General features: G+C 37.3%; 1 protein-coding gene across 2 annotated transcripts in view; it reads right to left on the reverse strand.

Annotated features, from left to right (window-relative positions):
* Positions 1-1352: 1352 nt before the first annotated feature.
* The window catches only part of LOC149134587 (uncharacterized), a 78933-nt gene continuing 57891 nt past the window's right edge, over positions 1353-22394 (reverse strand). For both annotated transcript variants that reach the window (XM_089354875.1, XM_089354876.1), the window contains 6 exons: positions 10723-10789; positions 7812-7858; positions 5081-5180; positions 2626-2800; positions 2203-2286; positions 1353-1527 (listed from right to left, as the gene is read on the reverse strand). In XM_089354875.1, coding sequence (XP_089211001.1) covers positions 1429-1527; positions 2203-2286; positions 2626-2800; positions 5081-5180; positions 7812-7858; positions 10723-10789 — 572 coding nt within the window. In that variant the 3' untranslated portion in view covers positions 1353-1428. The remainder of the gene's footprint in view (positions 1528-2202; positions 2287-2625; positions 2801-5080; positions 5181-7811; positions 7859-10722; positions 10790-22394) is intronic.

The following is a 22394-nucleotide window of genomic DNA, read 5'->3' on the forward strand; positions in this document are numbered from 1 at the left end:
ACATATATATAAATTGAGAAGAGAACTTCAAATCGATGTTACGATCTTTTCCGTAAACGAATGTCGTTTATTCCATACCACATATGAAGTTATGCAATACATGAAATGTATGCGACTTATGTAATAACATTACTGTTCATTACTTCTTCTGACATATGTGTGTGTGGAGAGAGAGAGAGAGAGAGAGAGAGAGAGAGAGAGATATTCTGCATATGTAATAAATGTGAAAAAAATATACCCCTCTGCGTTTAGTTGTGTTCATTTACGATCTGCGTTCAAGCCCTACTGATGACAACTTTACTCTTCTTCTTTCCACTTGCCATACAATGTTTCACATAACTGAGTTTGTTACGATTTTGCAGTAAAGTATTGGCTTTATTGCGATCAACTATAATTCCAACTCAGAATAGTTTGTTGGGTGTCATTTCTGAGCTTAATCAATAGGTAAAGGAATCAAATATTTCTTATTTACAATCAGAAGCTGTTCATTTTTAGACATCCACTGTACACAAAGGGACATTGTTTGGTCACATCAAACTGACCTCTCCGTGTCAGAGCTAAGAATCGATCGGAAATAGTGTAACAGGATGTGATATTCCGGTGTTGTCTAAATTAATAATATTAATTGATCACATTACTAAGAAGACACTTGTTAAAACAACTTTGTCCTTGCTCTTCACCGTGTTGAGCTTTATCTATTTACATTATTCACAAATAGTTTATTTACAATTATGTACAATTGTTAGATAGATAGATTAATAGTAAGATAGATAGATAGATAGAGAGAGGGAGAGAGAGAGGAAGATAAAGATGAGAAAGAGGCAGATAAGGATAGAGCGGTAGCGATAAATTAATAGACAGATACAGAAAAATAGCGACAGAGATAGATAGATAAAAATAGAGGGATAGACAAATAACAGATGGATAGGCAGACAGATAGAATGAAATAGAAAGTTGAAGGGAGGTAACAAGAGATAAATAGCTGGACAGACATACCGATAGATAGACAGATAGTGAAAGAGAGCGGGAGAGAGGTTTAAAGATGGAAAGAGATTTCCTCCTCTCGGCACAGCATACGAACATATTCGCACGAGCTTCACTATGACAATGCATGTGAACTGGGCGTAAGAATCTTACATGTATTACCTAACATTCTTTCCTTTGAACCAGTAGACACAAGAATGATTACGTTTTACTGAGGAAGTCCAATTAGACTGAAACATGCCGGCAGTTGTCATTGTGTCTGTCAAAGATCAGACTATTTCTTCCACTCACCGCATAGTCTATTTCCAGTTTTAAACTATAAAAGTAAAACCAACTTATGAGACAGAAAAAAATAACTGAGACACAACTTATTACTATTCCATTTATTCAAACCATTGATATAAACAAAGTAGAATTTGAAAATACAGAAATGCTCCTTTTGAATCAGTATGCAACAGATCTCGGAGCAGGATAATATGACCGCCATTTGTCTTGCTGATATGCCGGTCGCAGTGGAAGCGTGGAGCTCTGAAAGGAGGGATTCTGAAAGAGAGAGAGAGAAAAAAGACAGGTTTCTTGATTATCCTGGATGATTTGGGTAAACATAGATTTTAAATTAATATAAATTAATTGATTAGGTACTTAATTACGTAATTAATGATGTTTACAACTAATAAAATGACTATTGAACACAATTAAATTATGAATTGTGTGTGTATATATATATATATGAAATTTATACTTTTCTGCTTTTTATTCTAAGATGAAAAGAAACGTCTGTCCGTCAACCACTTATCCAACTGTTTGTCAGCCTATTGTTCTTTCACACGCACATACACATTATGTCTACGATCCTACGATTAGTTATGCATCATATTTATAATATTATTATAATATATTTAATTGTGAATAAGTTATATTGATGTGAGCTGGGCTGACCAGTACAGGCCTGTCATCAAGGAGTCATCTTCAATTTGTCTCAAATCCTTTTACTCTTGTCTAGATGCCTGACGAGACAGGTTCGTCATATGAGCCTACGAAACCTTAAGTCGTATAGAGCTGAGTCAAACTGTTATTAAATAACACACACACACATATGTATAAAAGAGAGAGAGAGAGAGAGAGGGGGGGATAGGGGGGAGAGGGGGAGAGGGAGAGAGGGAGAGGGAGAGAGGGAGAGGGAGAGAGGGAGAGAGAAAAATAAAAATAAATATTTACTTGGTAAGCCATAAGGTGGCGTCTGTTAGTATCATAAAACTTAGGTAAAGGTAGCGTTCCGGGCCTATAGTGATCTTCGAGAATCTGAAATACGACGAAAAACATAGTTATATAAAGCAGTATATTAGTAGAATACATAGAGCAGTGGACAAATATTCTGCTCAATACCACAAATTTGCTTGTCAGTTCCTTGACTTTAAATCACTTGAGCATGGCTGACAATGGCTGACAATATGCGCATCTCTGATCACGAGCAAGAGTAATGGGGAAGCATCATAGCCATGTGTTGAGAGAATTTTTGGCGTTTGAGTAAATGTAAGAAATGTATCTCGGGGTAAGAAAATAGGAAATAATAGTTACTACTCGAGGACAAAACTCGAGTTGCCCAGTGCTATTGAATGAAATCACGTAAATTCAGTTTACCAAATCTTCGGGGTATCTCACGGGATCGGATACAAAACTCCATCGTCTGCGGTCGGGTGAAACAGGAACTTCGTACACTTGTGGAGAGCCAGCCTCTGTCCAGAATCGCGGCAGTTTTACCAAAGTGGATTCGCTGGTTGATAACTGTCTGGCATTGGCAGTTTTGTTATTTCTTCTACAAAACAATGAGATTGAAAAGAGGAAACGTAAATATCTTTTAGAATTGAAGATGTGGAATTGAAGATGTCAATTTTAGCATTCTTCCGATCTTTGTGCCCCGCCATGCATGTATATTAAAAGGATCCCTTTCGGGTCATGAATGACCATGGGGTTGCACCTAGAAAGTTACCCTCCGAGGCACAAGTCGAAGCGAGGTTGTTTATGGAAGACCAGTAATCGCCTATGCCACGCCACCGATATTATCCAAGGGAAAGGCAAAGGCTGATACAGCTTGGCACCAGTGACACCACAACTAATTTCTACAGCTGAGTGAACTGGAGCAACGTGAAATAAAGTGTCTTGCTCAAGAACACAACACACAGCCCAGTCCGGGATTCGAACTCATGATTATGAATCTGACGCTCTAACCAGAGTCGTTAAAGCGGCGATATTCGTTCTGCCCTTCAGCGCTTTTGAGTTCAAATACTACGAAGCTCAACTTTACTTTTCGTTGTTTCTTGTCTCTTTCTGTGCATCTGCGACTCTTTATGGAAAAAAAAATCGGTTGTGATCAAACCTGGAAAAGGATAAACTCCGCTAAGTTTTGAAATGCCCAGGACACGCCGTATGTTATAACGGACATCTAATAATTCCTGATGGATTTGTCCGACTTTTCCTTGCTTGCTAACCGCACAACTGTAAATAAAACTTCGTCACCAAGTGTAACTTTACAGTAACCATTATGAAACATTATAAAATATTCTCCTTTCTCAAACTTCAGAAATTTCACACATTTAATTATTGCTGTGTGAGTTTTGTTGGTTCGAGTTCGAGATATGAAATCGAGACTTCAATCTTTTTATATACAATTAAAAACATTTTCGTTGAATCGAAACATCGAGTGAATTACACCGTCTGACGTAAAACTCCACTTAGACATATTATAATAAAGTTTTAAAATATCAGTTCGTTTATTTTGACAGTGAAAACATATTTTTCTCACGCTTTTATGATGTTGTTTTTCGTTTTTAAAACACAAAGCACTATGATATATTTCTTTTCAAAGCTTTCCGAATGTTATCACTCCAATTACATAGCACTCAAATTGAGTGTCATATGTAAATATTCTTTGTTGCAAAGTTAACCCCACTGTACAACGTTTCAACTTTAACTATAACTTTTTTGAATTCAAATTTAATCACTCATTTTCTGAGAGAGCAATTCGCTTTTGCTTTGATAAATATTGACATATGTATAAATCTTTTTGACATTTGCTTCGCATTCTTGTTTTGCTTCTTTTCACCACGTTTATCCGCCAACTCAAACATATTGAAATTTAGAGTTAATGGAGTTGTTTATCTTCCAACCTTTTCAGAGAAGAACTGTTGTTTTCAACACGGTACAACCGCGACTTTTTCTCTTCCCTGCATTGTGTTTTCGAATTACTGTTTCCTCTCATCAAAATTATTTCTTACCCAGTTTACTCTTACTCTTTACTCTTTTACTTGTTTCAGTCATTTGACTGCGGCCATGCTGGAGCACCGCCTTTTAGTCGAGCAAATCGACCCCAGGACTTATTCTTTAGAAGCCTAGTACTTATTCTATCGGTTTCTTTTGCCGAACCGCTAAGTTACGGGGACGTAAACACACCAGCATCAGTTGTCAAGCGATGTTGGTGGGGGACAAACACAGACACAAACATATACACACACATACACACACATATATATATATACATATATACGACGGGCTTCTTTCAGTTTCCATATACCAAATCCACTCACAAGGCTTTGGTCGGCCCGAGGCTATAGTAGAAGACACTTGCCCAATGTGCCACGCAGTGGGAATGAACCCGGAACCATGTGGTTGGTAAGCAAGCTACTTACCACACAGCCACTCCTGGTTGTTAAATTTTAGCGAAATATTCAAAAGTTTTGTCTATTAAAGCGCTTATCTATAAACACTACCGTCATACTTCTTCACGTTGAAAATTTCGCTTTGCCGTGACCGATAGATGGTCATTACCTACTCTTCTTTATTACCTACCCTTCTTTATCAAAGGAAGACGATGGATCGAAGTTCCTGATACACCCGGCTTTTAGCTAGATTCGTACTGCACGTATATATATATATATGTTACTAGTTACTAGTTTCAGCTCGGCCGAACTGGACACTGCCGTTATATCGTTATATATATAACGAGAGAGAGAGAGAGAGAGAGAGAGAGAGAGAGAGAGAGAGAGAGAGAGAGAGAGAGAGAGAGAATGGAAACAAATAGTGTTGCTGCTTTACTTACTTCTTGGTTTTCCGTCGATACACGAAGATGCACAATATGCAAATGAGAAGAGTCAGGAATAGAAGACCACCGAGTGTGCTGCACAGTATAATCACCAACACTGCAATGCAGAGCAAGAGTTAGTAGTAGTAGTAGTAGTAAAAGTCGTATGGGCAGAAAATGAAACAGAAGAAGAGAAAAAGACAAGGAGAAAATGTTGAAAGGAATATATTCTAGGCTCGAGTCACGAACCGCAATATCAAATATATGCGTCACACACACACACACACACACACACACACACATATATGCACATACACACAGAGATATCTATATAAATAAATGCATACACACTCACACGCGCGCATGTATATATGCATATGTATATAGGCACAAGCAAGGATGAGTGATTAGGGAGTTTACTGCTCAACCAAATGCATTTGGGTTCAATTCCATTATGTGTCACTTGCAAGTTTCTTCCACTAAGATGCCGGACCGACTTGTGCCTTGTGAGTGAACTTGTGGACGGAAACTGTTTGGAAGCCCATCATATACGCATGTGTGCGTAAATGTGTGTGTGTGTGTGTGTATATATATATATGTGTGTGTGTGTGTGTACGTGTGTGAGTGCGTGTGTTTGTGTATGAGTGATGGATCTTTTTCTTTTTTTGATTTGTTACAGTAGCATATGGTTTTGGCTTTCAAGCAAGGAAGAAGTAATGTTTGAAAGCTTGTTGAAGAACACAATCGATGTAAAGAAAGAGGAAATTCTTCCAACCAGGAATCGAAATAAATTGTGGAATCAGTTCAAAGTCATGTGGTTTTTAAAAGAGGATCGGTTCCTTATATTTTTGCTATTTTGCTAAAAGATATTTCGCAGTTCAGTGGAAACCATAATTTTGCTGGTGACATTTTCAATTATTTTAAAGAAAATATTTGACTGAAATCAACTGAATTTTCAGAGGAACATGTTTCATTGTAATTAACTCAATTATTAAACGAATAAATTTTACTAAAGCCAATTGAATTCTCTTTGGAGTTAATCTTATTGATTACAGTTGAATTCCCGACGGAATACATTCTATTGAAAACTAACTCAATTCTGAACGAGATAAATTTAAGTGCAGGCTACCATGTTTGGTTTACTGAACCGAAAATATGTAATTTTTTTTTTGTTTAATTAAAATTATAACCAAAATGATAAGGAAAATAATTTGTTTTAATGAAAAATATTCTCAGAAGGAGCAAGGGAAGCGATTAAAATCTCAGCGGAGTATATTTTATTGAAAGCAACTCAGTCCTTAATGGTTTGTATCTCTAAAAGCTTTGTACTCTACGAGTAATTCTTAAAACAGTTTGCCAGAACGGAAACTCCCATAACGAAACAATCACCCACAAAGCAGTCTATGTGGCTAAATCTGCCAAAAATAGCAGCTTAAATCTCCCTCATATTACATTCTACCGCCCTTAAACGAAGATGAGCACACTGGTTAACGTAGTCTTAGAAGAATATACTATAATTGAAAATAAGACAGGATTAGTATGATTGACAAAACCGTTAATCATATGTTAGTTTGATCAATGTTGACTTTGAACAAAGCAACAACAACGATAACAACAACAATAACAACCGTCCAACGGACTTTTAATGTGGTTGGCACTCCGTCGCTTATGACGTCGAGGGTTCCAGTTGATCCGATCAACGGAACAGCCTGCTCGTGAAATTAATGTGCAAGTGGCTGAGCACTCCACAGACACGTGTACCCTTAACGTAGTTCTCGGGGATATTCAGCGTGACACAGAGTGTGACAAGGCTGACCTTTTGAAATACAGGTACAACAGAAACAGGAAGATGGAGTGAGAGTAAGTTGTGGTGAAAGAGTACAGCAGGGTTCGCCACCATCCCCTGCCGGAGCCACGTGGAGCTTTAGGTGTTTTCGCTCAATAAACACTCAAAACGCCCGGTCTGGGAATCGAAACTGCGACCCTATGACTGGGAGTCCGTTGCCCTAACCACTGGGCCATTGCGCCTCCTGGACGTTTAATACTACTGTATTAAAACTGACTCATAAAATTTATTGTTGCTAAGTGGTCAGCAATATAAGAGGAAGGTAAAATATGATATAGAGAAGATGAAATTAACTTCAGTATGAAACTTGAACAAACTCAATCGGTAGAGCGTCAAACGTTTAACCGGAGGATCGTAAGTTCATGTTCCCCTAAAAGAATATTTTACTAGCGGTGCTTCAAACATACCCGCAGCTAACAGATTAAAGCAAGTAAATGAGGAATAGCTAACAATAACAGTTGATAGGAATATTGAGCCACAGGCGATAAGCTCTATTTCAAACAAGATTTGAACTTGAAACGTAAAACATAAAAAAGCATGAAAACTAGTAATTATTTCGAAACTTTACAACACTTAATGGAGCAAACACAGATTTGAACTTGAATCCCAAAGAGAATGAAAACTAGTAATTATTCCGAAGCTTTACAGCACTTGATGGAATAGACGCAGATTTGAACTCAGAACAGAAAAAAGACTGCGTTTATCTGCTCGGCGCTCTAGCGATTCCGCCGAGGTCGACTTTATTTTTCATCCTTTCAGAGTCGATAAAACAAGTAACAGTCAGGCTCTGAGGTTGCTGTAATCGACTTGATTCCTTCCCCGAAATTGCTGGCCTTGTGCCAAAATTATTATTATTATTATTATTAATTAATTAATGAATTGATTAATTTATTTTGGCCTTACATTTTCCATTAACTTCACATTTTTCTCCGAGGAACCATGTCGGACATCTGGAAATAAAAAGCGATACAAAACAGCAATAATTAGTAACGTTGACGAAGACAAGACTCCAACACCATCTGTTCGAAATTTCCAACGAACAAATAAAAGCAAAAAAGCACAAAAATGAATAGTAGAATTCATGACTGGGAATCCTGCTAAGTTACCCCCACCAACCTTGTGGAGGTGTGTGGCTTAGTGGTAAGGGTGTTGGGCTCATGATCGTAAGATTGTGGTTTCGATTCCTAGACCAGATGACGCGCTGTGTTCTTGAGCAAACCACTTCATTTCATGTTGCTCCAGTCCAATCAGCTGGCAAAAAGTTAAACTAAGCCAACAAACGTCAATGTACGGCGATAAAACATGGTGATGATTACTGTACTTGATCAATACGAACATTAAATACTTAAACAGCCTAAATAAAAAAAAAGTTAAATTAAAATAAATATAAAACATAAAAGAAATGGAATAAATTCTCAAGGAAATTAAATGCTCAGGCATTTCAAACATTTAATGACAACCAGTTTTATGTGAAAAACATATGTTAAAAGCTGTTTCATGTGAAAATTTCACATAAGTTTCCTTTCTTAAAAATATATAGTCCATGTATTTGTGAACAAAACCATCAAGACGAGTTAGCTTATAGGTCATTGTTGTTGTTGCTCTTGTTGTTACTGAGCCCCAGGATAGCTTTATTCGAGCAGATCTATGATCAATGGCATTTCAGTCTTTTACTTTTGTACAGGGAAACTAGGGCTACGTAATTTAATCCAAAATGGTTGTTATTTTCCGCATATTGGCAGTGCCGCCTTGTGGTATGAACACACTAGGTAGGCCCTCATGTGTCTTGAGGCCTAATTCTGTTTTGTGTATGCTTTGGTTTGCTGTCAATAAATAAATAATATAGGATCCAAATCATTGACGTATTTAGGGGCCTATAATCCTGCTAAGTTACCCCCACCAACCTTGTGGAGGTGTGTGGCTTAGTGGTAAGGGTGTTGGGCTCATGATCGTAAGATTGTGGTTTCGATTCCTAGACCAGATGACGCGCTGTGTTCTTGAGCAAACCACTTCATTTCATGTTGCTCCAGTCCAATCAGCTGGCAAAAATGATTAATTCGGCGACAGACAGGTGTTTCGTCCTAATGGAGAATATATATGCCATGAAACCGGGAAACCGGCCCTTATGAGTTGGTATAATTCTAGAAAGTAACTTTACCGTTACCTTAAGTCGGTCCATGGATATTTGGTTATATCTGGCTACTTTTTCTAGCAGGTCTAGCAACCACTCGTTAGCTTGTTCACTGCAGGGTACAAAGAGAAGGTAAGAAGAGATGTGTTTCGACCTTGTTTTTCGTCGTTTCGGCGTTGATAGAATAAAATACCAGTCAAGAACTGAGGTCGAAGCAATCAACTAAACCACTTCTCCTAAAATTGCTTGCCTAATTTAAAAGAATTATTATGATTATTATGGCGGCGAAAGGCGGCGACCGTGCCGGGAAAAATGCTTAGCGGCGTTTCGTCCGTCTTTACGTTCTGAGTTTAAATTCCGCCGAGATTGACTTTGCCTTTCATCCTTTCGGGGTCGATGTAACTGGCTAGTCTCTTCCCCTAAAATTTCGGGCCTTGTACCTATAGTAGAAAGGATTATCGAGATGGTGAGCAGACAAGTAGGATCTTTAGCGCCTCGGACAAAATACTAAGCAGCAATTCTTCCAGATCTTTATGTTTTGAGTTCAAATCCCGTCGAGTTCAAATCCCGTCGAGTTCAAATCCCGTCGAGTTCAAATCCCGTCGAGTTCAAATCCCGTCGAGTTCAAATCCCTTTCGCAGTCGATAAAACTTAGTACCAGTTTAGCACTGAGGACGATGTAATCATCTTGACCCTTTCACTAAAAACAACTGACCTTGTGCCAAACTTTGAAGCCAGTATCATATCAGCGTGCAGGTAGAACCGTTACCGCGCCGGACAAAATGCTAAGTGGTAATTATTTCGGCTTTACGTTCTGAGTTCAAATGGCGCCGAGGTCGATTTTGCTTTTAATTTTTTTTTCGGAGTCGATAGAATAAGTATCTTTTGAGTTTTGGGGTCGATGTAGTCAATTGGCTTTCCTCCCTCCAAATTCCAAGCCTTGTCTTTATAGCAGAAACAATTGTGATCACTAAAAGGAACTGTGGTGCATCAGACTCGGCAGATGTGCGATGGAGTGGTGTGTGTGTGTATGTGGTATGATGTGATGTTGGCGGTGGTGGTGCTGTGTGTGTGTGTGTGTGTGTGTGTGTGTGTGTGTGTGTGTGTGGTGAGTGATGGTGGTTGGATGATTATTGTTTAACTTTTACTGGTGTCAGTCATTAGAATGTATCAACCCCAGTGCTAATTTTTAAAAACTTTTTAAAGCTTGTTGCTTATTCTATCGATCAGTTTGCCGAACCGCTAAGTTACGGGGGACATAAACACACCAACACCAGTTGTCAAGCGGTGATAGGACACACACACACACACACACACACACACACACACACACAAATGGTCGACGGACGTCTTTCAGTTTCCGTCTACCAAATCCACTCACAAGGCTTTGATTGGCTCAAGGCTATAGTATTAATAGAAGACACTTGTTCGAGGTGCCACTCAGTGGAACTGAACCTGGTACCATATGGTTGCGAAGCAAGATTCTTAACCACACAGCCACACCTGCATCTATATGACTGTAGAGTTCTCAATATTTTTGAAAAAAAAAAGCAAAAAACAAAAAAAAAGCTTACCAAAAGACAAAAGAAAACAACAACAACAAAAAAAAACAATAACAAAAAAGAAAAAGAAAACAAAAGCGAGATATTCCTTCAATAGTAAAAGAGAAAATGTTGGTCTTACTCGCAAGTGACTTTTCCATTATTTAGCTGACAAGTACCATTATTCTGACAGGAACACCGGTTTGCGACTGAAAAACACAACAACATAGTATATAGAGAAAAAGGAAATAATGGGGAGATATTTGCATACAACGATATATCAGTGATTGGTGAGATGTCTTTAATAATAAATGATTAATGTTCGTGCATGAACAGAAATAATAAGGTTATTTGTGTTGTTTTTGGGTGACATGAGAAATGTAATGTCATATGTATACATACACATACATAATATCAGATCTACACATACAGTTTGTGAGTGTGTGTGTGTGTGTGTGTGTGTGTGTGTGTGTGTGTGTGTGTGTGTGTGTGTGTGTGTGATAATTTATCCACCTGTGTATCTACCTATATGGACAAATACATATATACATACAAATACATGCATAATATTCACACACACGCATATATATATATACTCAATTCAAATAAACAACTAATTAAAAAAGACGAATAATAAAACCAATGGACAACAAGAGGACGGGCACAAGGAATGCATTAGTTTGATGCTCGGTGTGTGTGTATATATATTATTATACATCGTGTGTATGTATTTATGCATGTATATAATATATATGCATGTGTTTAATAATATACAGATAGACGTTTGTTCATATAATATTGTTTAACATTTTTCTATCTCAATATAATAAGCATTTTTATATACATTCAGTTTTTATTTATTGTTGGTTGATATATACATTCTTTTTATTATTATTATTATTGTTGTATTTTGACCTGAAGATTTAGCTATATTTTTGAATAGGGTTGATTTTCGATCGATTTAATCGATTTGAATATATTTTATTTTCTATTTGAAAACTTGGTTATGAAACACGTGTAGTCGTTTTATTATCATTATTTTATGATTTTTACTTTGTATTATATTATACTTATTTATCGTGCATTTACTTAATAATTTTTCTATGTGACTGTGGATTTTCATGGATGAGTTCATGAACTTTGGTTCTTTTCTCTAAAACTATATATATGAATATCGAACTGTTGCAGTATAGTGTCCTTGCTCGTGATTTTGAAGGTGGTACATGTAGAGTCTGGCAATATCTACTAGTTTTTGCATTACAGCTTTCTTCAGTGCCGACGTTTGGAATATGACCTTCCAGGATCTTCCATACATAAATAACGACATACATAAACCTCTGCGTCGTTCAAGGGAGGAGAGACGTAGAGCTATGTGAGGTTTTCAATAATGAAGTCCTTTAACCGAAGTTATTTTACTTGTAAACGTTCTCGGCTATCCTTTAATTTCTTCTATGAGACCGGGTGTATTTGGAGACCAAAGCTGTGAACAGTAATCTAGATTACACAAAACTAAGGTTTTCCATAGAGTCAGTACAACTGACTTGGTTCTCGTATTACGAAACGTTTCAAGATCCATCCAATGAAATATCTAGATTCAGAGATCATGTTGGTGATGTGTCCGATGAAAGATGTATCATTTAACATGATTTCTTCTGTATTTTATCACAAAATATATGTACGTATAAAGGTATGTACACGCTCACACAAATACATACGGCGTAATAACTACATATATTCAAATATGAGTGCGTATGTACATACAGTCATACATACAGGCATTTTTACTCATACACACACGCACACACACACGCATGCAAACATATTGCATACATATAACAGATCTTGATAAAATAGACAAACGTTCAGTACTATATACTGTATATATATATATACTATCCATTGTGTATAATCGACAGTGTCGACATAATAATGGACACATATATACACAAAAACATTCCTATTCATATGCACACACACGCACACACACACGCATACAAAGCCAATATTCATAAACACACATGTATATACATATATACGAATACACTAATGGATATATATCCATTATATAAACAGTTTCATTTAGAGATGTTCAATTGATAGCGCACTATTTGTGAATGTTTACACGACAGATGAACGCACATACACAGACTAGATACTCACAGAAACACATCGACACATACCCGCAAGCATTTTGCTTGTGTGTCAGTCTGTCTCTGTATACATATATATGTGTGTGTGTGTGTGTGTGTGTGTATGTGTGTGTGTATGTATGTGTGTATGCATGTAGCTATTTACTTAAACATCCACCCTCCCTCTTGTTCCCTTCCGTCAACTGCATGGAATGAATGTGTATACATTCTGAGCACACCCACAGTGAGGCTTTGTAATTCTGAAGTGTATTTCAGTTCTCACAGTGTGTGTGTGTGTGCTTGTGTGTGCATGTATGTATGTATGTATATATATATATATATATATATATACATACATGTATGTATACATGTATGTATGTATATATATATACACATGTATGTATGTATATATATATACACACACACACACACACACACACACACACACACACACACACACACACATATATATATAGAGAGAGAGGGTTTATTTAATATATACGTTAAATAAACTTTCTCTATATAAATAAACTATAAGTTGATTTTTTTTCTTTCACTTACACTACCCTACACACACACACACACACACACACACACACACACACACATGCAGCTAATGTGCATATTTACTAGAGTAACACACATGTATTCTCTGAGGAGGAACAGCGATGCAAAAAGTTATATAACTATTACTAGTCTATATGCCTGAAGGAAAGTCCTTTCAAGATAGATGCATCGCTGAATTTCTAGTCAAGATATATAACTTTACGTTGCATCATTTAAACCAAGGATGGTTAATTTGTAAACTTCAGTCTCAGCTTCCCTGCAAGACTTGTCTTTTCGGTTGAGAGACGCATCACTCATCTCTACAACGTTACAGAAAAGCTATTCGTGAAAGGAGTATAATTCAACCCCCATCTCTCCCCGTCTCTCTTTCTTTCTTTCTCTCTCTCTCCCTCTCTCTCTCTCTCTCTCTCTCTCTCTCTCTCACACACACACACACACACACACACACACACACTCACTTACACTCACATACACACACGCACAGAGAAACACATATACATAAATTAACGCACTCATGCACAAACACGCATCTATTCAGACAAACACGCATATAAACTAGCATACATACAAACACACATGAACATACACATAGACTAATGCACGTACTGATGAAGACATAGATATGTACAGACAATCACATACACATATACATACACATACACAAACACACACACGCACATTCACAGATAAACACACACACACATACATACACAAACGCGCAGAGACAAACACATACTTATAAACGCACATAAGCACACACAGAGACAAATACAAACATCTTTATACACAGAAAAATACACATATACGCGGTCTGATCAAAATGTATTAGGACGGGTGTCCTAATACTTAAATTTCAAAACATATATAATGATATAAGTTTGCATTTTGCATTTTGAGCAGTCTGGATGGAAGACCCTCGTAGCAAACTGAACGTTATAGAGTTTACATTCTGATCAATTGAAATACTCATATATATATATATATATATATATATATATATATATAATATATATATATATATATATATATATATATATATATATAATATGAGTCATGGGTCATAAAACGATGATCAGATCTGCTTCAAATGCTACGAACATATATTGTCCTGTCCGTTCAGCTTCGATCAAATTAGTTCGATTTTGGGATACTTCAGTTTTCTTGTAATCATGGAAGATTTATTCCCTATACTTGATTTGATAATAGATAGATAGACATATATATTTATATATATATAGAGGGAGGGAGTTAGGTTAGTAGGTAAGTAGGTAGATAGATAGATAGATAGATAGATAGATAGACAGATAGATAGATAGAAAATGGAATGAACGAAATTCTTTATTCAAAATCACTGCAATTGTTTCGTCTACTTATATTATATTTTATGTATACATAAGATGTGTGTGTATATGCATGCATTTATATATATATGTATTTATAGATATATATATATATACGCATATACATATAAATATATGCATATATATGTATAGACACACATATATATATATATATATATATATATATATATATATATATATATATATATATATATATATATATATGCATATATATAAATATATGCATATATATGTATAGGCATATATATATATATGCATATACACATTTATTTATGTATATATCAATATATATATGCATATATATATATGTATATATATACATATATACGTGTGTGGGTGTATTTGTATATGTATATATAGTGCGTATGTATGGGTGTAGTTACATTTTCTTAAAGTGCGATTGTTGGTTGTTGTGTTTTGTTTTTTTTGGAGGTTGGGTTTTTTCTTTTCTTTTTTTGAACGCATTACTGACATAAAACTCTATTAAAAATAAAATTGTATCAATTATACTGCCGACTCTTAAATTGATGGCTGTGCCTGTGTGTGTTCGTGTGTATGTGTGTGTGTGTGTGCGCGCGCTCGCGCGCGCGTATGTGTATACGTCTCTAATATGTTTGCGCGCACACATATTACAAATACACACACACATGCATGCGGCTCAATCTGCCTCGAATCATTCATTACTAAGGGGAAATAGAATATAAATTCAACACATATTCTTAGAATATATGTTAGACATATATATATATTATAATAGAATATATATATATTTAATAGAAGATATATTAAATGTATAATTTTATAATACAAGATATATCAAATGTATATTTTCTTGTAACAGAATATTAATGAAATATATGTTCTTATAATAGAAAATATATTAAATATTTTTCTTATAACAGAATATAAAAGAAATGAAATATTCTTATTATACAAGAGGAATGAATTGTATACTTTTTATTCAAAATCAATATATTTGTATTTTCTAAGATATATTATACTTCCTTTTTCTCTACAAACTATTATTTTCTGTGAGTAATCTTCACCACCAGACGACAAATTTCTGGACGAGCTAAAGAGGCGGAGCTCAACATACTAGAAATAGCAGCCAAATCTCCCTCGACCTACGCCTTATTTTAAAGCATGAAATTACATGAGAAGAATTACATATGAAGTAAAAGTAGCTCTAGTGTAATAAATATTATTAAACGCATCTACTAATGTATATGCTTTGCGTATTTTCCAGTTGGGTGGATGATCGCCTTCAACCCTAGAGGGTACGTGATGCTGACAAGCTACAAAAATGGCGAAACATCGATGTCCAGCACTCGTAAATGGGATTGAGGGTGAGTTATCTCGCCTGCTCATGACACCGGTATTGTGCAAGTTATATACTTCGCTATGCCATTGCACCCACCGGAAAATACACAAAGCGTATACCATAGTATATGTATTTTTGTAATAATAATTAGTACACTTGGAAGTATCAGCACTCAACTACCAACATGGCTAAAAAAGATTGGTGCAAGTGTGAAGGTAGAACACACACAAAAATCGGCATTGCTTGGGCTTGGAACTACAAAAATTCTTCGCAGGGTTCTTGAAGCATGACCAGTAAACAAGTGTCACCTTAGTCAACTGGCTGTGGACAGCCGACACTTTCCACCATACCCAGCAAAATAAGCTGTAAGTTTTCATATAATAATAATAATAATAATAATAATAATAATAATAAGAAGAAGAAGAAGAAGAAGCCCAGTTATATATTTGATGGTAGGTGTGTAGGTATAGCGATGTGTATACCTTTGTGTGCACGTGATATGTGCAGGCTTGCAACTGTGCATATGTGCGTGTGCGTGTGCGTGTGCGTGTGCGTGTGGTGCGTGTGGTGTGTGTGTGTATGTGTGTGTGTGTGTGTGTGTGTGTACATAGTTCACAGCCAGCCAGCTGGTATTGGTGGTTTCACAGGTTCGGACAACTTCCATTCACAGGTGACTCTATACAAATTTGATTATCATCTAACATCTGTTTTACTTATCTGTTTATTTCCCCCCAAATAAACGTCTAAATAGCGAATCCATTTTGATAACTGCTAATTCCACATCTTCCACTTTCGAAACCCTGGTTAGGCTCACTTATTTGTATATCTGCGGTAACATCGAGCGTACCAAAAAAAAAAAAAGCACCCCCCCCCCTCCCCCCCCCCCCCCCCAAAAAAAAACAAAAAAACCCTTCTATATTTTACAGGTTGAAAAACATTGCAACAGCAGAGACACGCAGTGCACCACTTCAAACCATAATGGTAACTAATAAAAAAAATGAAGGAGGCGCAGGAGTGGCTGTGTGGTAAGTAGCTTGCTTACCAACCACATGGTTCCGGGTTCAGTCCCACTGCGTGGCACCTTGGGCAAGTGTCTTCTACTATAGCCTCGGGCCGACCAAAGCCTTGTGAGTGGATTTGGTAGACGGAAACTGAAAGAAGCCCGTCGTATATGCGTATATGCATATATATATATATATATATGTGTGTGTGTGTGTGTGTGTGTGCTTGTGTGTCTGTGTTTGTCCCCCCCCCCCAACATCGCTTGAAAACCGATGCTGGTGTGTTTACGTCCCCCGTAACTTAGCGGTTCAGCAAAAGGAGACCGATAGAATAAGCACTAAGCTTACTAAGAATAAAAAGTCTTAGGGTCGATTTTCTCGACTAAAGGCGGTGCTCCAGCATGGCCACAGTCAAATGACTGAAACAAGTAAAAGAGTAAAAGAGAGAGTATATAATTGTCCTAATTTTACAAGCTCTATAGCAATGGCCATGTAAAATATGGGACGTTTTTCTGCTGCACTCCCTTTCTTTATGCGTACGTGTGTATGTGCAAGGAAGAGAGAGAGAGAGAGAGAGAGAGAGAGAGAGAGAGAGAAAGAGAGAGAGAGAGAGAAAGAGAAAGAGAGAGAGTATTTCTTTATTATGTAATGCATTTTTTCTCGTATTGTCTTTAGGTTTTGACTACGAAGATGAGAATCTGTAGACGTTAGATTTCAGTTCTTTTATATCTTGGGTTTTCGAGTTTAGTGTTGATAATAGTTCTGTCTGTGAAGTAGTTTTGTGGCTCGTATACTCATAGATAGACATTGCTGTTCAAGAACAACCTGTTCTTGGCAACTTGGTCACCCATTACCAATAGCAACAGTGTCAAACCTACTTCTGTTGCCATCACTACGAACCAGTCCGATCTACCCCTGGTGGTGGGTGGAGGAGAGGACGGCACAAGAACCACAACCACTACTACTACTACCACTACTACTACCACTACTACTACCACTACTACTACCACTACTACTACCACTACTACTACCACTACTACTACTACTACTACTACTATCAACAACACCGGAATTTTAGACCCTATACCTTCTCCTCTCCCTCCTTCTCCCCCACATCCTGTTGCTCCTCCACCCCATTAAACAAAATCAACATTATACCCCCTACGTCCACCATCACCACGACCACCACAACCACCTCCACTACATCCGTCCTTGTAACCACTACATCGACCATCTACCCCGCCCCACCACCTCCTCCTCCATCACCACCATTGATACCAACATTCTAGCTTATACCTACAACCAGCATCAACAGCAACTGCAGCAGCAGCAGCACCACCACCACCACCGCCACCACCACTACCATAACAACCAAAAACCAGTCACCACCGATTCAATGAGGGAATCTCTATATGCTCTCTCCACCTGCTAGAAATATCAGTTAAACCTCCCTTAAATCATACCCTAGCGTGTTAAATAATGAAGGACAAATCGGACAATGCTGTCAGAACACTTTCAGTTATAACAGGACGGGCGGCGAGATGGTACAGTCGTTAGCACGCCGGGCAAAATGCTTATAGTGGTATTTCGTCCGTCACTTACGTTCTAAGTTCAAATTCCACCGAAGTCTACTTTGCCTTTTATTCTTTCGGGGGTCGATGAAATAAGTACCAGTTACACACTGAGGTCGATGTAATCGATTAACTACCCTCCCCCCCCCACCAAATTTCAGGCCTTGTGCCTACACAGTAGAAAGGATTATAGCAGGACACTGCTATATCAGGATCAGGGCTGACCCGGGACAAAACAACAACAACAACAACAACAGCAACAACAACAATAACAACGGTAGCAGTGGTTGTAGCTGTAGCAGTAGTAACAACTACAACAACAACATTACCAGTTACCCCACCCCCACAGCAGTCACAGCCGGTACAGTCACTTACCAAACTGGTTTTCAAAATGAATGATATTTGTACATTGCCGTGTTTGTGTTAAATTCTCTGTTCCTGAACACCTCATTGTATTGGCTGAAGTGGTATATAGTAAGGGAGGGTCTGAGGTTGTAGTATATGTTCCAGTATGTGGTGTGGTGTGGTGTGTTGAGGTGTGGCGAGGTGTTGTGGTGAGTGTATCTATGTTTGTGTGTAAAGGAATGCAGATGTCGGTTGTATGCGTAATTGTGGTTAGGCCACATATGCATGTATGTGTGTATGTATGTATGTATGTATGCATGCAAGTATGTATGTGTATGTATGTATGTATGTATGTGTGTGTGTGTGTGTGTGTGTGTGTGTGTGTGTGTAAATTTCTTTTTCCCGTTTGCACTACCTTGTTGTAACAGCTGAGGTCGCAGCAGGGACTGGTTTGAAAATGGGCATTGGTGTGTGTGTGTAGGTATGTAAACACACTCGTACTTGTGTGTATATGTGTGTTTGCATATGTGTGTGTATGTGTGTATGTATCTATGTGTATTTGTGTAGGTACATATTTATATACCTGTAGTTATACCTGTATGCGTATTAAAAAAAATATGTTGTTTCTTTGTTTTCCTGGCCGAGTTGATAGCAAAGATTGATCCGACAGAGACTGTTGTGTAGGCGGTAGTATGATGTGGTATTGTATGTATGAACTAGCACACACATTCCACACACACACACACAAACACACACACACACACATACATTTATAAGTATGTATATATGTAGGTATGTATTATATATGTGCGTGTATATATAAGTATGGTGATGCAAATAGGGAAAATTAAACTCAAAATATGAGTATATGTATATTCTTATTAATATCTAGAAGTCCGAGATGTTCTTGCATTGGCACTTATTAAACTATATTTATATGTGTGTGTGTGTGTGTGTGTGTGTGTGTGTGTGTGTGTGTGTGTGTGTGTGTGTGTGTGTATTATGTGATGTAGTCGTATGTGCGCATTTGTATGGACACACATACACACACATATATATAGCCCTTCTCCTTAAATTTCGGGCCTTGTGCCTAGAGTAGAAAAGAATATTATTACTTTCTTTTTCGATGGAAGGAAGCCTTAATGGTGTCAATGATGTTGTTTAATACAGGCCAATCCTGATCGAGATCTATGATTATAGCCCTTTCAGCCTTGTCCATCCAATTAACTCTATTGACATTGCATATTTATGAATATATTATGTTTATGTCTTCTTTTAAAGGACGAGGAGGATGTGTGCTTATTGAGGAAGATCGAAGATGGTTGCTATTTCTAGCATTTCTAGAGACCACACAAGGGCATTAGCAATATCTATGCGCTTGCACGTTTTATAACAGTCTGGATTGAGTAGTAGGACTAGTGCTATAAGAATGGTGCTGTGTGGTTAAGAAGTTCGCATCGCAACTACATAGTTTCTGTTTCAATCCTACTGTGCGGAACCTTGGGTATATGTCTTCTACTACAGCCTTGGATCGACCAAGGCGTTGTGAGTGGGGAAACAGTGCAAGCTTTACATACATCAACAAACGTATCAAATACTGCTGAAGGTCATAATTCAACTACGAATATTAAAAAAAATTCACATTTCCTTTGCTCTTAACGGCTCTTTTATTATATTTCCCCTGTTATATTGCTTATTTTAATGGAATGCTTAGAGAATGCTGTAAATATGAAGTATATAACAAAAGAAACACAAAAGGCTTTATAATAAAATTTATATCAAATTTAGAATATTTGTTCCGAATATGGGACATTAGCCGTTAATGGGTTAATAACAATAATTTCGTTCTTATCGGGCTGTGAAAGACAGATTTGGTATTCATAGGCGACAAAAAGAAAAGACGTAGAAACGCATGTATCGTATGATCCAAAGACGTCATTTACAGCCCAAAATATGTTTTCACACACGACTAGGAGGGGACTATTTCTGCAACAGAAAGTTTCCTCACGTCCAAGTACATTCGAACGTGTTAAATATTACAGTACACGAATATCTATCTATCTATCTATCTATCTATCTATCTATCTATCTATCTATCTATCTATCTATCTATCTGTCTATCTGTCTGTCTGTCTGTGTATTATCCAAATATGGCTGAGTGGTAAGAAGTTTGCTTCACAACCACATAATTCTTAGTTCAGTCCCACTGCGTGGCACCCTGGGCGAGTGTCTTCTACTATAACCAAAGCCTTGTGAGTTGATTTGGTAGTCGGAAACTGAAAGAAGCCCATGTGTATGTCTTGTGTCTGTGTTCATGCCCCACCGGCGCCCAACAACTGGTGTAGGTGAGTTTAACTTCCTGTAACATTAGCGGTTCAGCGAAAAGTGACCGATGAAATTAGTACTAGGTTTCAAAAAATAAGTCCTAGGGTCGATTTGTTGGAGTAAAGCCTTTCAAGGCAGTGCCCCAGCATGGCCGCAGTCAAATGAGTGAAACAAGTAAAAGATAAACGTTAAAAGATATTATATACATACACACACATATGCATACATGTGTGTATGTATATATATATATATATATATATATATATATATAGATATACACACGAGTGTATGCTTCTGTGTGTGTGTGTGTGTCTTTTTGTGTTTGTCCCTTCCCCAACGCTTGACGACCAGTGTTGGTTTTTTTGGTCCCCATAATTCAGCGTTTCAATAAAAAGGAAACCGATAGAATAAGCACCAGGTTTAAAAAAATACAAAACAAAACAACAAAAACCTAAATACTGCGGTCAATGTCTAAACAAGTGGTTCCCAAAGTGGGCGGTATTGCTCCCCCCAAACTCTGAGAGCGGTGGAAAGTTCCAAGAAGGGGGTTGAAGAAAACTGGAGCGATAATGGCGTAGCGATTGATGTAAAAATTGGGGTGATAATGGGGTAACGATTCATGTAAAAACAACAAAATAATGGGTTTACTAGGTTAAGTTGTATCTGTGAAATACAGTTGCTTTGAATTTGCTTCAGAAAGAGGTCTATGTTTGTGATGGTTAGTTGGAGTGGGGGCGCTAGGAATGTAGCCCGAAAAAGTTTGGGAACCACTTGTCTAAACTCTACGAGGCAAGTGCTCCAGCATGGCCGCAGTCCAATACCCGAAGCGACGAACAGAGTTCAAGTGTAGTGAGTCATGTTGTAGCTATGTCTGTTTACTTAGGGCTACAGAACACATGGTGTCAGGTACAAGATTACTTGTCGTTTTTTTTTTTTGCCGCAAAATAAAATGAAGTCTTCGGACGTCCAGATGGGTCATCTGTATTTTGTATACTACTAGTCATTGTTATAATTATTGTTGTTGTTTAACCGTAGGTTAGCATTAATAGAACGGGCATCAATGATCAAAGGCGTTCCCTCTGTGATTAGATTGTGTTAATCTTATGTTTTATCCCCCGCCACCATTTTTTTGTTTGCATAATGTTTTCTAAGGCTTCATTATTTCTATATTGGTTGTAATCCGTGTAAACACCT

The sequence above is a fragment of the Octopus bimaculoides genome, chromosome 7, assembly GCF_046866305.1.
Source record: "Octopus bimaculoides isolate indiv1 chromosome 7, ASM4686630v1, whole genome shotgun sequence".
Classification (NCBI taxonomy): domain Eukaryota; kingdom Metazoa; phylum Mollusca; class Cephalopoda; order Octopoda; family Octopodidae; genus Octopus; species Octopus bimaculoides.